The sequence below is a fragment of the Lactuca sativa genome, chromosome 6 (assembly GCF_002870075.4).
Source record: "Lactuca sativa cultivar Salinas chromosome 6, Lsat_Salinas_v11, whole genome shotgun sequence".
Taxonomy (NCBI): Eukaryota; Viridiplantae; Streptophyta; class Magnoliopsida; order Asterales; family Asteraceae; genus Lactuca; species Lactuca sativa.
In genome coordinates, this window is record NC_056628.2 from 75,468,798 (window position 1) to 75,486,599 (window position 17,802).

At 38.4% G+C, this 17,802-nt stretch overlaps 1 protein-coding gene across 1 annotated transcript; it reads right to left on the minus strand.

The window, feature by feature from the left end:
• Positions 1-9,300: 9,300 nt before the first annotated feature.
• Positions 9,301-11,254, minus strand: LOC111890115 (cytochrome P450 76C1). The gene is made up of 2 exons (XM_023886264.3): positions 10,244-11,254; positions 9,301-10,046 (listed from the first exon to the last, which is right to left on the minus strand). Exons 1-2 carry the CDS (start codon positions 11,213-11,215, stop codon positions 9,426-9,428), a joined length of 1,593 nt encoding a protein of 530 aa, XP_023742032.1. The 5' UTR covers positions 11,216-11,254; the 3' UTR covers positions 9,301-9,425.
• Between the last annotated feature and the right edge of the window lie 6,548 nt (positions 11,255-17,802).

The following is a 17,802-nucleotide window of genomic DNA, read 5'->3' on the forward strand; positions in this document are numbered from 1 at the left end:
AGAGTTTGCGGCCGGAAATAGAGAAATGAGGAGGATTCCGGCTGTAAACTCCTTAAATACCCTCAATCCTTTTACCTGCTGACCACACAGTATAAGGCACAATCCAATTTTTAAAAATTTTTCAAAAACAAAACCTTTTGAGGATTAAAATTAAAGCTGAAATAAAATAAAATAAAATAAAATAAAATTAATCTGCAAAACCTAAAAATTAAAATTAACAGTTAAATTTTAACAATTAATAAAAAATAAAATTTAAAATTTAAAAATAAAAATAAAAATAAAAATAAAAATCAAATCAAATAAAATATACAACTTAAAAATTTATATTCCACTTGTCAGTACCCTTATTTTCACGTCTTCGTCTGATCGACCGCCAGTATTGTGGTCCACTTAAGCACGAAACATTTGTGACAGAATTTGGACAATTTACCAATGACATGACATTTTTAGCCTTACTCTTAAATAAATTTCCTTGTGATCATTTAACTGACTTTAACCAGGGATATTGTTGTCCACCTAAATTGAGCAGCGAGATCTACAGACAATCTGTATGTGTTCAATTTTAAATTGTACTAGAACGTGTTTCTCGCTTCCTGATATGCACCATCCATCAAGGACTTCTAGAATACTCCTTACACCGGGTGAGCAGACAATTATTAAGAGAAAAGATAGATTTAGAATACATATGCTATACATCTAGGTTGGATCTCTTCCAATCACGCAGAGGATGAAACATATGACTAACTGAAGTTTTAGAGGGATTGAGAAGAGAATTTTGCATATACTGTGTACCAGGTCGGATTATGAGTCACGCAGAGGAGATAGTATGTGGCTAACAGATAGAAAGAATTGCATCAAGAGAAGATGCAGAGAGATAGAGTTGCATATGTTATAGTCCAGGTCGGATCTCTCGATCATGCAGAGGAGGCAACATATGACTAATAGACAGAAAGCAAGAAAATAATCGTCTACAGACCTAGTTTATCAGAATTCCCCAGTCACCCCATCAAAACTGGAATTAAGGACAAAATCCGCACATTGAGGAAAAGTTAATCCACAGTCTTTTAATGTGACCGGTAGATTCTCACGTATATCTCCCTGCTCAACCTATCCGAGCGTCGTAATGTCTGACTAAACAGGTCTAACTAGGTCAATGTTTGTCAAGTCCTTGAATTCCTTAAGTCCAACTCTTCCTAGTCAAGTCCATTTAAAATCTTTCGTGCCTACCATCGCATCGAACACAGAGCATAGACAATTCAATTTAGGTACGTTACGCATATTTAGATTGTCCGTTATCACTTAATAATATCATTTCCCGTCACAACACCTACAATCAAAACTGTCAGCAATTTTTTATTTTCTGGATTTTTATTGTTTTTGGATTTTTGGATTTTTTATTGTTTTTGGATTTTTGGATTTTTCTCCACCTAAATTTGTACATGGGTGAGAATGAAAATAAAATGAAATAAGATGCGCAAATTTAAACGAACCTACCTATAAAAACAAAAGCAAATTTAAAAAAATTAAGGAGAATTAAGAAAACTTAAAAAAATAAAACTGAAAAACTTAATCCTCAAAACGAATCATTTTTAGAAATCCCACAAGCACATCGAAGTGAACTTTGTTAAAAGGCTTAGTGAACAGATCCGCCACATTATTAGTAGTGGGAACCTGCTCCAGTCGGATAAGTGAACGTTTATAACAATATATGATGAAATGACTTTTAATATCGATATGCTTGGTTTTAGAATGTTGGACAGGATTTTTGGCAATTTTAATTGCGGCCTCATTATCACAGTAAATGGGGGTTTCAATGTAATTTAAAATGTAGTCCAACAACTGATGTTGGATCCAGATAACTTGAAAACAACAGGCAGATGCAGCAAAGCCTGTCACCAAGATATTGACACCCTCCTGAAGTAGATTTCCTGTCAAGCTCACAGCCTCCATAATTACTGTCAGCAAAAGCATATAAATCAAATTCTAAATTCTTTGGATACCAAAGACCCAATTTTGGGCTGCCTTTGATATATCGAAAATTTCTTTTGACAGCAATAAGATGTGAAAGTTTAGGATTAGCCTGATAACGTGCGCATAGACAAATTGCAAACATGATGTCTGGACAGCTTGCAGTAAGATACATCAGCGATCCGATCATCGATCTATAGAGAGTCTGATCTACGGAATCGCCATCAGTATCTGGAGTCAGAAGAGGTCTTTCAACCATTGGCGTCGATGCAGATTTCGCGTCGTGAAACCCGAACTTCTCAAAAATATCTTCCACATACTTGGCTTGATGTAGCAGGATTCCGGTTGAATTTTGTTTGACTTGAAGCCCCAAAAACATGGGCATTTCCCCCAACGAACTCATCTCGAACCTCTTTTTCATAACACCTTCGAATTCTTTGCAAAGCTGCGGACTGGTCGACCCAAAAATAATGTTGTTAACATAGATTTGAACTAGAATCTGATCATTACCGACATGCTTGGTAAACAAAGTTTGATCGATAGTTCCACGAGAGTATCCATGCTCGAGCAAATGCTTTACTAGAGTCGCATACCATGCTCGAGGAGGTTGATGTAACCCATACAATGCCTTGTCCAACTTGTAGACATGATTAGGAAACTTCGAGTCAACGAACCCATGGGGCTGATCAACATAGATTTCTTCCTTCACCTTTCCATACAAGAAGGCTGTCTTGACGTCCATTTGGTAAACAGTGAAGTTCATGTAAGAGGCATATGCCAGGAAGATACGAATAGCCTCCAAGTGAGCTACTGGAGCATAAACCTCAGTGTAATCAAGACCCTCGACTTGTCGAAACCCGCGAACCACCAATCTAGCTTTATTTCATAAGCCAACTTCAATGGTATCTTGAAGTCTAAGATTGGTTGTTAATAACTCATGTGTTTATTCAAGAAGAAGCTAACTAGCTTACTAGATTGCGAAGTTCACTTAGCGGAGATTATTGGAACCTGAAAGTGAACCTCAAGAATTCACAAGTATTGAAGATCCAAAGTTAGTATGTTCCGAAGTAAGATGGAGTCTGGGGTGAAGACAATTCTGAGATGGAGCAAAGATCTTATATTGACAGTCTACTTATACATTTTTTTTTGTTTTGTATGATGTAACGTTTCATAGGACTTAGCTTTTTGTATCAATTGGATAATCAGTTGTCAGAAGATATTTATTATCCAGTCCTAAGAACGAAATGTGGCTTATACGATGTACCTCTTTTTCCTATATAAGGAGTGATTTATTGACAAGAAAGACTATGGATTGTACTTCCAAAGACAGCAAATATTTCTTGTAACTTTCTCTCACCTTTCTCTCATGTCAAAACCTTCACTACATTCCTCTTGTTCATTTATCATACTTATAGTTTCTTCATTTAATACTTGTGTAGTTTGTTAAATATTAACTTCAAGTTTTGATTGGTTTTACCAGACTTGACTGGAACCTCAATTAAGAGCAAACAATGATCTTTAATATTAACTCAAGGTTTGAGTTTTAAAACCTTGTCCTTGCGCATTGATTCTAGTACTCACACATCAGATAACTATCAAGGATGAGGATATACTGAAGACGGCTTTCAGAATTTGTTATGGTCATTACAAGTTTCTGGTCATGCCATTTGGGCTCACCAATGCTCTAGCAATGTTTATGGATCTCATAAACTGGGTTTACAGAATGATACTGGATCGGTCTGTGATTGTTTTGACTGAATATATTTTGGTCTATTCTATGACCAAGGAGCAGCAGAAGAAGTATTTGAGGGACGTGTTGGAGACGTTGAGGAGGGAGTGGCTATATGCCAAATTTTCCAAATGTGAGCTTTGGTTGTATAAGGTGCAGTTTCTGGGGCACATCATCAATCAAAAGGGTATCTTGCTGGATCCGGCCAACATTGAGGCGGTAATGCATTGGGAGCTTCCGAAGAAAGCATCCGAGATCTAGAGTTTTTTGGGTCTAGCGGGGTACTATCGGAGATTTATCCAAGATTTCTCCAACATTGTTGTACCTTTGACCCGCTTGACCAAGAAGAGTGTGACCTTTCGGTGGGGCTCAAATTAGCAAATGGCATTTGAGACTTTGAAACAAAAATTACGCGAGGCCACGATTCTGGCACTACCCGAGGGATTAGATGATTTTGTGGTGTATTGTGACACATCTATTTCGGGTTTGGGATCCGTTCTGATTTAGAGGGGTCATGTGATTGCTTACACCTCGAGGCAGCTGAAGCCTCATGAGGCAAATTACCCCATTCATGACTTAGAATTGGGGGCGGTTGTGTTTTCGCTCAAGATTTGGAGGCATTACTTATATTGGGTTCAATGCACCATTTTCACTGATCACAAGAGTTTGAAATATTTTATGGATCAGTTAAATCTGAATATGCTGCTAAGGAAATGGTTAGATGTGGTGAAAGATATGACTGTGAGATTCTATATCATCCGAAGAAGGCCAATGTGGTGGCCGATGCTTTGAGCTGTAAGATGGCAGATGCTCCGATCCGAGATGTTTGCTTGAGGATGACGATTACCTCACATTTGATGGATTTGATCAAGGAGGCACATGTGGAGGGATTGAAAAAGGAGAATTAGAAGACTGAGCGCATTCGAGGGCAGATTTCGTTGTTTGTTCGAGACAGTCGGAGGTTAGTGACTTAGTATGGCAAAGTTTGTGTTCTGCGCTTTAGGGGAGTGAGGATAAAAGATTTTGGAGGAGGCATATAAATCTAAGTTTTCTATCCATCTGGTGGCCGCGAAGATTTACTTAGACCTGAGATCGAGCAATTTCCCCCTGCATGTAGTGGGAAGTTGCTTATTTTGTTTAGCGGTGTTCGACTTGAATGAAGGTCAAAGTCGAGCATCAGATGCCTCATGACAAGGTTCAGCCATTACCCATCCCCATCTGGAAATGGGAGGAGATCATCATGGAATTTATCATGAAGTTTCCTAGGACAGCGCGGGGTGTTGATTCCATTCGGGTTATTATGGAGAGGTTGACCAAGAGTACTAATTTTATTTCAATTTCCGAGGGTATCTCTGCCAAGAAATTAGCTGATATTTATGTGTGGTAGGTGGTGGTTAGGCACAGAATACTGGTATCTATGGTCTCGGACCGCGATGTACGATTCACTTACAGGATCTGGAGGAAGTTCCATGAGTAGTTGGGTACTCAACTACTTTTCAGCATAACTTACCCCCCCCCCCCCCCCCCCCCCGAATGATTGGTAGAGCGAGCGGACGACCCAGAAGCTTGAGGTTATGCTTCGGGAATATGTTTTAGACTTTGGAGGGAGTTAGGATACTTACCTTCACTAGTAGAGTTCTCTTACAGCAATAGTTACCATGCTAGTATTAACCGACCTCCATTCAAGATGTTGTATAGGTGGAGTTATAGGACTCCGATTTGTTGGGGGGAGGCTGGCCATTGAATTATGGGAAGCATCGAAGTGATTCTTAGGACCACTGAATTGATTCAACAAGTGTGTGATAGATGCGGATTGCGAATGGCTGTCAGAAAAGCTCTGCTGACCGGCGCCGATCGAATCTCAAGTTTTAGGTGGGAGATTTTGTTTTACTGAAGGTGTCACCTTGGAAAGGTGTCATCTAGTTTCTGAAGAGGGCAAGTTGGGTCCCTGTTTCATTGGTCCATTTAGGGTTTTTTCCTGATTTGGTAGGGTTTCTTATCAGTTGGATCTTCTATATGAGCTTAGTCAGATCCATAACACCTTCCACGTATCTCAGCTCCGGAAGTGTATGGCAGATGAAGCCAAAATTAAATTTTTTTGATGATATTCAAGTGGATAGGAGCCTGAACTATGTAAAGAAGCCCATTGTAGTCTTGGATAGAAAAACTAATGCTCTTTGTAACATGGTGGTGAAACTAGTGAAGGTAAAATGGCAGCACCGGAAGCGCTCTGAATGGACTTGGGAGCCGGAGGATGAGATACGAGAGCATTATCCAGATCTATTTACGATAGTGGACTTCGAGGACGAAGTCTAGTTCAAGTGGGGGAGAGTTGTAACACTCTAATCTAGGTATTCCATTTTAACCCTTGAAGTATTTCTTTTTGGAAAATGAGGACCTTCTGTATGTTGGGCATAAATATGTGTCCGCTTAGGAATGCATCGTAGAGTTGAGCCTTGTATGCGGGGCGTACGAGCATGTACACGGGGCGTACGACGCCATAGATCAAAAGCCCTAATTTCATGACTTTCACCCTATTTAAACAACCTTATATCACTTGCAAAAAAACCCAAATCAGCCTCTATAGCCTCATTTCATCCTTAAACTCTATTTTTGCAAGAAAGTGTGAGATTTGACATTAAAGGTGTGTTTATTAGTCTTTCAAGAGGGTGTATAAGAAGAAGCAGGTGGTGTTAAATTATTGATCAAGAAAGGAGCCTTTGGATCCTGCATCTAGAGCATCTTGGAGAGCTTTTGAATGTAAAAAGCTTACATCTTGTCTATCCTCCTTGCTTGTTGAGTTATGATTTTCTAGAGACCACTTTTGTGTCCATAAATCATCTCTAGGGAGTTTGGACAACTCCAGAGGTTAGGAAGGTTGGATCTGAGAATCTTGGACTTGTTTATAGTACAAAAATAGAAACTTGATGTCTTCTATGGCTCCATGGAAGAGTCAAGACCTTTGGAAAGGTCTTAATGTGGTAGATTAAGTTCTTGGGATATTATATAGCATGCAAAGGCAAAAGGTTGCCAACTTTCTGCCTTATGATCATTAAATTGACCAAGATCTTGATTTTGAGTGAAGAGCCTACATGCATTAAGCATTTAATGGATTTTTGTGCATGATCGGTTTATACGTTGGGCGTACTATGTTCTACGCTGCACGTACATCTCCTTAGCCCAGTACAATAAGCGTAGAGAAGGGGTAGGCCGGACATACCCTCTCAGGAAACTGTGGGCCTTGGCGAACTTCGGACCTTTGGGCCCTAAGGATTTTGGGCCTGGACTTGCTGGTGCTTGGGCCTGAATTGATCTTTGGACCAATGTTGGAATGTTTGGGCCTATTGGGCCTTACGGCCCAATATAGAGTAGGACTTTGATGTTGGGCCCATTAGTGAAGGAATAACCTTTGGGCCCTTATGGAGGGACTTGGACTTAGATTTCTGGGCTATTTCATTAGGTTGAGTTATAATCCTAATTAGGGTATTTGTATATTTTTCCAGTGAAGATTTTAGTTGGTAGTTGAGTAATGATTGTTTTCAGTAGACTGAGGTAAGTCTTTTCACTATATCAATGGGTCGAAGGCACCAATGCCAGCCCATTACTTGATATGAGATGTTAATAGTTGAAAATATAATGGTTTTGTGATTTTATATGTATTGGCTAATGTGAAGACCAGGGGGGGCATGGCACTTGCTAAGACCATGAGGGGAGCCCATGACTCTTGGATGTAAAAACATGGGGGTAGCCCATGGTATTCCCATTAAATACCATGGAGGGAGTCCATGGCGAATCTATGTATATATGTGCATGACTTTATGTGATTATGTGTTTTGTGTATTTTGGGAAACTCACTAAGTGTGTGCTTACAATTTTGTTGGGTGTTTTAGGTACTTCAGATTGTAAGGCCAAGAGCCCGACTTGATGACGTAGCGTGAACTCTTTAGTATTTTCACACTAGCTGTTTTGGATACTCTAATCTTTTGAGCAATGTGTTTATGTAATGGAATTTTGTAAAAACAAATATGAATGATATTTTCTAATTATTAAATGAAAATTTGTATCTTAATTTTTGGGTTGTTACAGTGTATGAGTTGGAAATTGTTGCTTTCTTTAGTTTATGTTTTGTCTTTTAATATATGTTTCTTATTCCTTGCTAAAGGAGTTAAATAAGTTTCGAAAACTTTCATATGTTGGGTATGCTGATGATGTTCTTTTCGAGGAGCCTGAACTTAATGAAAATGAAGTTAAAGGTGACTATTAATGACATTTTAAATGGCAGTGAAGGTGAAGGTGTTCTAAATGATGGTGACGGTGAAAGGTGTTGTTCTTACAAAAGGTTGAATGTGATGTTGTAATTGAAGGTGAAGGTGATGTTGTAAATAATGGAGTACATGATGTTCTGAAAGATAGAGAATGTAATGTTCTAAATGATGGTAATGAGGCTAATGATGAAGGTCATCTGGTAATGCCTAAGATGAGGAAAAGAAATCCTTCTGAGAGGATCAGTAAACTGAAGCATAAAAAGACAATGTTTGACAAAGATGTGGGTGGTTCCACATGTTCAAATCTAGTGATTTTGAAGTAGTTAGGTTGGTGTAGGGGTCAGGTGGGGAAGTACACTTAGACATTTATATAGGAATGCCTTTTTGGTACATTTTGTACATCTCAATTCACATTGCCACTAAGTGCACGTTTAATCCAGTTATTCTCATGTACCGTTGGGGTTTCCTTTCTGAAATATAGTTCAAGGAATTTGGTACAAATGGATGGATGGTACAGTTAGTTTATCATTTATTATATAATCTTTTGTAATGGACCTTGGATGATGTATTAAATCCCCCCCCCCCCCCCCCCCCCCCCCCATTATGGTATATTATCTTTAGATTATGGTATGTTTGTTATGTTTATATTATGGTTCATTTTCCTTTATCATTACAACATTATACTTTGCATTCGACCATTTGCATTAACATTTACCAATTTCGGCTTTGTACTTATGGATTATTTGTCTTTGTCATTAGAGCATTGTATTTTGCATTAGACCAATTGCATTAACATTTAACCAATTTCAGCAATGTAAATATGGATCATTTGCCTTTATCGTTATAGTATTATACTTTGCATCGGACCATTTCATTAACGTTTAATCAATTTCAACATTGTACTTTACCATTTCATCATTGTACTTTAGCAATAGATTAATCAACTATACCATAAACCTAATAATTTCATAAATAACTTTTGGAAGTAACTGCTTCATATCAAAACAATAGTTCTAAATTTTTTGGGATAATACTTAAAAAAAGAAAAAAAAAAAGGTTTTTTTACAAGGTCTTTTTCTTGGAGGGCAATTATGTTATATGTATACTATATATTGAAGACATTTTTTTTTTACAATTTTCAATAGATCGAAATGATTTTGGTTATTCTGTATTAAAGATAATTTGGTAATTGTAACGTCCTCTAAGGTTATATCATCGACATTACCTAACACATTTAGAAAAATTTGTCTAATTGTAGATTAGATTATCATTAATTTTAGGTCTATAGACTTACAGTACAATACCAAACGTTACCTAATTAAGTCATAAACGCAAAAATTGCCCAAACTAGAAATTCATACACATTCGATCAACATAACAATACATATACATATGCTCTTTCTAAAGGAACCATATATGAAATGTCACCAACAAACCGTTCAAGAGCGGAATTCAAACTTATATCACATATAGAGGTTCTCGTTTGGCAACCTTTGTGAAGGAACAACGATGAGTGGTTCTCTTTTCTTTAGAGTAATTCCAAATTTTTCAGAGAGGTCATGCTTTTCACCCTCCGGCAAGCGCCAGTCGAATGAGTGTAAGAGGGATGCCAAGATATACATTTGCATTTTCTCCGCCAATGGAACACCTGGACATAATCTCCTTCCTGCCCCAAATGGGATGAAGTGTAAATTGCTTCCTTTGAAATCATATTTGTTTGTTAAGAACCTTTGTGGACTGAATTCTAACGGATTGTCCCAATACAGAGGGTCCCGATGGATTGACCAAACATTCAGAAACACGGTACAACCTTTTGGAATCGTGTATCCACCGACTATACAATCCTGGCTTGGTGATCTTGGGAGTATGAGAGGGACTACAGGGTGCAACCGAAATGTTTCTTTAATTGTTGCATCTAGGTATTGTAGTTTGGGGAGATGAGATTCTTCGACAATGTTATCAACTCCCACAATATCTGCTAATTCTTTTTGAATCCTTTTCATTATGTCATGATTTTGCATGATCTCTCCCATTGCCCATTCTATCAGCGTTGTCGTTGTTTCTGTTCCTGCAACCATAATGTCCTGATACAACAAAAGTTCAACCAAATTGTAATTTTTGCAGTCTAACTAAAAGGAAAATCGTCAAGCTATTTCGTATTCATGCAGATGGATCTTTCTCAATTACTGGCTAGGTTTGACCTAGATATATGAGCAATGCAAAATTATTCGGAAAAGTATTAAACCTACCTTTCGAAGTAATTTTAAAGAATATTAATTACCAGGAGAAACGCCTTAATCTGGGTGATGCTAATCGATGTTGCATCTTTTTGGTCCTCAAGCTCTAATAAGATCTGTAAAAGATCTTTCTTTCCTTCATGCCCAGCTGAATCCTTCGGCTTTTTGGAGTTAGATATGATCCGATCGTCGATAATGCTTGTGAAAATTTGATCCAACTGATGTAGTTGCCTCTTCGACTTCCTTAAGATGCCCTGTAGATCAAGCCATGCAAGACTAGGGAAGATATCAGAGAGATTCGGCTGTCCGAGAGTCTCAACGATATTTGAAGAAATCCTCTTCAACTCTGCTCCAAAATGGCTACCTTTTGCGTTTGGATCTGAAGTGTTTTCCCAAACCATGCTTGTGAGGACGTTAGCCTCTGTTGAGAAAGCAATCTCGCTAATGTCAATTGCCGTCCCAGTTTTACTATAAATGTTTTTTATAGTTTTCCTAACTTCATCCCTTCGAAAAAACCTGCACGCCTCAAGATTCTTGTTGCTTAGAACTTCATGGGCAAATATCTTACGAAGGTTACGCCAATATGAGCTGTTATCAGACCATACTACATCTACGCCTCCATAGGAAGTTGCTAAGGCAGCAACTGTTGGATTGCGGTTAGCAAATATGTCATCTTGCTCACGGACCACAGCCTTTACTAGGTCAGGTGTATTTATGACGACATGAAGTTTGCTTCCCAAGTGAAACTTGAAAATCGGTCCGTAAGTGTGAGCCATGTTACGGAATTGTTTGTGTAAGTCACGACCAAGAAATGGAAGGTAACCTACAATCGGCAAGGAACGAGGACCTGGTGGCAATGATGGTGCACCTGAAGAGCTTGAAGACTTCCATCTCCGCCATAAAATAGCAAGGCTCATTACTGAAATGGTGGCAACTACTGCAAGAGTAAGGTGATCTTTGTTGCTGCCCAGCAGTTCCGACCACCATGATGAACCCTGGTCGCCGAGGTCTGTCATATTTTGAAAATAGTGAATGTGAATACCATCAAACAAAATCACTCTGCAGGATTTAAAGCCCAAGCGATGGCTTAAATTAAACAAATAAAAAATGTAAAATTTATTTTATATATATATATATATATATATATATATATATATATATATATATATATATATATATATATATATATATATATATATATATATATATATGATCCATATTTTTTCCTTATCATCCGAAAGTCAAAACCGTGTGAAACCTTATATTCAAATATTTCAACAACGGTTAGGTACATTTCATTTTCTGTTTCTATTTTTAATGACACATTCGTCATCCTGTTAGCAACAACTCATGATATAATATTTCTTTTGGTTCAAGAGTAAAAGTTGGTTACAAAAAAGAAATAAGCCCATAGCGACGCCCCCTGGCGAAGACACACATTTAGTGATGACATCCGACAAACACGCCTTTTGTTGCTGCTAAAGGTGCCTGACGTCGCTAAAGCCGACATTGCTAAAGGATTCACCGGCGATCGTGTGGTCCCACACGAAATTGTATCATGACCGTTTGCTTTTAAACTAATCCATTGGTTAGGGTTTAGTCTTGTAGCAAGTAAAAGAGGCGACCCCACTTGTGACGACATGTCATCACTAATGATGGCGATCCGCATGAACGAAATCTTGGCCGCCCGATTATTTTGGGATATGACGGTTAATAATCACGGCAGAAGGCATGTATGTTTTCCTCCCTTATGTCGTTGTTCCCTAGTGTTGCCACTAAAGGCTAAGCACCTTTTGATCCTCCGCCCTCCCAGACGACCCATTTCGTCCTCGCGTAAAATTTCAATGACGATGATCACCACGGTTCTGTGGTTCGATTTTCCAGCGTAATACACCCACATAAACAACCACTGACCAGCAATTGCTTCTAGGCTGTCGTTTTCCGGCAATTTCTAGCATTTTCCAGCGACAACACTCACCACCTATAACCTCTAGTAATGTGTGTTTTCTCTTCGCTTTTGTCTTTCTCTTAATTTCTTACCAATATCTCATCCTAATTACATTATTTTGGTGTTCCAAAGGATCTGCCACACCCCTTGTTTGTCACCCGTGAATACCAGCACCACAGCACCACCAACTTTGGTTTTTCGGCGACAACTTGATTTCTTCACAGTGACAAGCTTTTCTTCTTTCTTTTTCTATTCTTATTGCATGTATATGAAATGTAGGTATTAATAAGTATATAAAAGGTATATGAAATGTATGAATTTGTATGCAAAACTATATATGTATAATGTACGCGTATTTGTATATCAGATGTAGGTGTATATACGAAAAAGTGTATGTGAAAATGTGTGTATAAGTGTATTTGTATTTGAAAATATATATATATATATATATATATATATATATATATATATATATATATATATATATATATATATATATATATATATGATGAGTTTTAGCCATAAGAACTTTCCTATGTGCGCATGCAAAACCCTAATACTTGGATCTAGGCTTTCTAATTAAACATGCTTTGAATCCAAGACTTCTAATGACTATTTAGGAGTAAGAACAATGATAAACCAGATCTAGAATCGTACCTTTGAATTCCTTGTTGATCTTGTTGTCTTGGAGCTTCTAGAGTCACAATTGTCACTCCTCTAATGGCTTACAAACACCAAATAGCAAGGAGGATTATTTGGGAGAGAGGAGAGGGGAGGAATTCGGCCAGGGCTTCTCTACTTTTGGTGAAGTACCGATTTCCTTTAGCCATAGGGTCTATTTATACTTGTAGACTCCTTAAGCGTTACAACCTAAACCATAATTGGATAATCTTCTCTTAAGGCTATCCAAATCCATTCCTTAGATAAGTCTTGGACGATTTGAGCTATCCTTTAGCTCCTAGAATCCGCCCAATCCATATATATATATATATATATATATATATATATATATATATATATATATATATATATATATATATATATATATATATATATATATATATATATATATATATATGGATTTACAGTCTAAAGTTTAACTATCAAAAAATTGACAGTTTATACCCTCTTATTTAATTAATCTCTTTAAGTCACCAAATTAATTCCAATTAATTCTATGACTTATATTAATCAAATAACAATATATTATTCTTTATATTATTCTCATAATATACTAATAATATTTACTCTCTCTTAATAAATCATCCTATCAAGTTGTTATGGTGAAGGCAACCCAAAAGGACCATGCACAACCGGGTCAAATACTTGCCTAATGTAGTTGCAGCCTTAGACACTATTCCAACAGTCTCCCACTTGGATAAGTCTAGTAACTATATGCACAAGTACAATTCGGTTTGCAATCGTAGCTCTCAAAGACACTATCAAACTCTGATCTAATCAACTTTGTCCTTTAGATAAGGGATCGTACAGTCCTCTGTTAGATATCATGCTGACAATCCTATGGAATGGTTAGTCAAGCATTTAGGTTTCTCAATCTCTGATTTATTTGACATAGAACTTAATCGAACACATCAATTCAATTCTGACCGGGCCCGACACATAAGTCAAATTAAATCATCGACCGGCTGAGATATCGCTTTTACCTTCTTAGATAAAAGTTACAGATAAACTTCGACTTATATGCATTTACTTATTCATTAACCAACTATACACAACAATGTGTTTTATAACACCGAGTTACTGATGCGTTTTTGCATTATCAATGTACAATCAATTAACAAATAACAAACCATATATCTAGGTTTTAAGACTATATGATATTATCGTCTTTCGATCACCCTTTTATATCATATTCCATAAGGTGATTCCAGCAAGCGCGGTGTTCCAATGCTCAAAACTAGTTCATAAGCACTCATGAACATTGCAGCAACCCTTTGCTATGTGTAACACCATTTAGACAATCTACACACCAATTCGTGACAATCTTCATTCATATCTACTTCCAACATATGAACGATTGTGGACAATTTGAACAATTCGATTATTCCTAATAAACTCAATTATTATGGAAGTCAAAACATGCAAAGTGAAACAATAGTTAAACAATTAACATAAGATAGTAACATTACTCATAAATAAAACTCCTTTATTGAATCATCAAATGTTAATTACATTTATCTATTACACATTTCTAATACTATCTAATCTATGCTAATATCATCCTTCAGCCCAATACTCCTAGCATGCTGCAAGTGCTTAACCCTACTCAGTCCCTTCGTAAGCGGATCTGCTGGGTTATCTTCTTATGATATCCTCTTCACTACGAGTTGTCCTTCTTCTTCATGATGTCTAATGAAGTCATATTTTCTGTCGATATGTCTTGATCTACCATGATCCCTCGGTTCCTTGGTCAAGGCAACCGCTCCTTCATTATCACAGAAAATCTCCATGGGCTCCTTTATGACAGGTACAACTCCAAGATCACCGATGAAGTTCTTCAGCCATATTCCCTCCTTCGACGCTTCGCTCGCTGCAACGTACTCTGATTTGCACGTTGAATCAGCTATGGTTTCCTACTTGGAACTCTTTCATGTCACTGCTCCTCCATTTAGGGTAAAGACCCAGCCCGACTGCGAACGGTAGTTGTCCCTGTCGGTCTGAAAACTGGCGTCACTATACCCTCGCACCTTCAAGTCATCACTCCCTCCGAGGACTAAGAACCATTCCTTCGTCCTCCGAAGGTACTTAAGGATATTCTTCACCGCAATCCAATGTGCTCTGCTAGGATTCCCTTGATATCTGCTAACCATGCTCAAAGCGAAGGCTACATCAGGGCGAGTACAAGTCATAGCGTACATGATTGAGCCAACTACGGAAGCGTATGGTACTCGGCTCATTTCTACTATCTCAGCTTTGGTACTCGACTTTGAGTCTTACTCAACTTGGCATTACTTTGTATCGGTAATTCTCCCTTCTTTGAGTTTTCCATACTAAAACGTTTTAGTACCTTCTCTAAGTAAGTATTCTGACTAGGTCCAATTAGTCTCTTACTTCTTTCTCTTACTATCCTTATTCCCAAAATGTAAGAAGCCTCTCTGAGGTCCTTCATAGCGAAGCACTTCCCAAGCTAGGTCTTAACCTCCTGTAGAGTCGGGATGTCGTTTCCTATGAGTAATATGTCATCGACATATAGAACGAGGAAGCTAACTACACTCCCACTGGCTTTGACATATACACATGATTCATCTTCGCTTCGTACAAATCCAAACTCTTTGACTTTCTCATCGAAGCAAAGATTCCATCTGCGAGACGCTTGCTTAAGTCCATAAATGGACTTCTCAAGCTTACACACTCTATTCAGATGCTTCAGATCCACAAACCCCTCTGGCTGAGCCATGTAAACATCCTCAGCCAACTTTCCGTTAAGAAAAGCGGTCTTGACATCCATTTGCCAAATCTCATAATCATGAAATGCAGCAATAGCTAGCATCACTCTAATAGATTTTATCTTTCCAACTGGTGAGAAGGTCTCATCATAGTTAACTCCGGGAGTTTGAGTAAAGCCCTTCGCAACCAATCGCGCTTTATATGTGTGTACGTTTCCATCCACGTCGGCCTTCTTCTTGAAGATCCATTTGCACCCAACGGTCTTACGTCCGGGCACATAATCAACCAAATTCCAAACTTGGTTATCATACATGGATTGGATCTCGCTATCCATTGCCTCTTTCCATTTCGCAGACTCCGGGCCTGCCATGGCTTCCTTATAGCTATTAGGTTCATCAAGATTTATTAGTGTACCATAACTAATATACGTGTCCCCTTCGGTAGTAATATGAAAACCATAAAACTGGGGATGAACTCTAACTCTATCGGAACATCTAAGAGGTAAGGATTCGTCAATCGGTTCAACCGGAGTTTCCTCCTTGGGTTGAGTGTCAGCAGTAGAGGTTCCTTCATCTATCGACTCTTGAATCTCTTCAAGCTCGATTTTCCTCCCACTGTCTCCTTGGCCTATGAGTTCTCGTTCTCGGAAAACTCCTCTCCTTCCAACAAAGACAACATTGTCCTTCGGTCTATAGAAGAGATATCCAAAGGATGTCTGCGGGTAGCCGATGAAAATACATCGCTCACTTCGAGGTTCGAGCTTGTCGTGAGTATCTCGTCTTACGAAAGCCTCGCAACCCCAAACCTTGATATGTGCCAACGAGGGAGCTTTCCCTGTCCACATCTCGTGAGGCGTTTTGGCAACCTTCTTAGTAGGGACTCGGTTAAGGATATGGGTGGCAGTCTCTAAGGCATACCCCCAAAAAGAGATAGGTAGTGAAGCACGACTCATCATAGAGCGAACCATATCCAATAGGGTTCGATTACGCCTTTCTGCCACACCATTCAACTGCGGTGTCCTAGGAGGCGTCAATTGCGAAACTATTCCACACTCCTTGAGATAATCGTGGAATTCAAGACTTAGGTACTCTCCTCCTCGATCGGATCGAAGCTTCTTGATTTTCCTTCCTAATTGATTCTCCACTTCATTCTTGAACTCTTTGAACTTTTCAAAGGTTTCTGACTTTTGCTTTATTAAATAGATATACCCATATCTACTATAATCATTGGTAAAAGTCATGTAGAAGCGGTTACCATCCTTCGTGGTTGATCTAAATGGTCCACATACATCGGTATGTATTAAGTCCAATAGACCCTCACCCCTTTCACACGTACTTGTGAAGGGTGACTTAGTCATCCTTCCAAGTAAACAAGACTCGCATGTGTCATCTTCCCTAAGGTCGAATGACTCCAACACTCCATCCTTTTGGAGTTAGGCTATGCGTTTCTTGTTGACATGTCCAAGACGACAATGCCACAAGGATGCTTTATCCATACTAGTGGAAGAATTTATATTCAAAACATCATTTCCTTAGTTATCAACAATCATAACAGTTTCATAAATTCCATTACATGGTATAGCTTCAAAGTAAAAGACACCATTTAGATAAGCCAAAATAGAACCATTCTCATTATTAAAAGAAAATCTAAAACCTTGTCTAAAGAAACCATGAAATGAAATGATGTTTCTAGCCATTTCTAGCGAATAGCAACAATTGTTCAAATCTAAACACAAGTTATTCCTAAGCACTAAAGAATACACTCCAATCTTCGTTACAGGCGATGATCTTCTATTCCCCATGATTAGATTAATCCTTCCTTGCTCCACATCCCTACTTCTTCTTAGTCCCTGCACATTAGAACAAATGTGGTAACCACAACCGGTATCAAGAACCCAAGAAATAACATGATTAGAATCGTTAGATTTAATTGTATATATATACCTGCGAAAGATAGCTCGATCTTTCCCTCTTTGATTGCTTGCAGGTACTCTGGGCAGCTTCTCTTCCAATGTCCTATCTTGTGGCAGTGGTGGCACTCTGCCTCCTTAGGCTTAGGGCAGGGCTTAGCGGGATCAACTTTGGTCCCACTAGAAGAGGCACCATCTCGGGCTTTAACCTTGCGATAGTTCTTAGACGAAGCCTTCCTCTTCTTTCCCTTTCCTTGACCAATAGCCAAGACAGGAGCATCAGGTGGATTGGGAGTTGGTGCAATAGACTTGTCTTTGAAGTTGCTCTCAGCGACCCT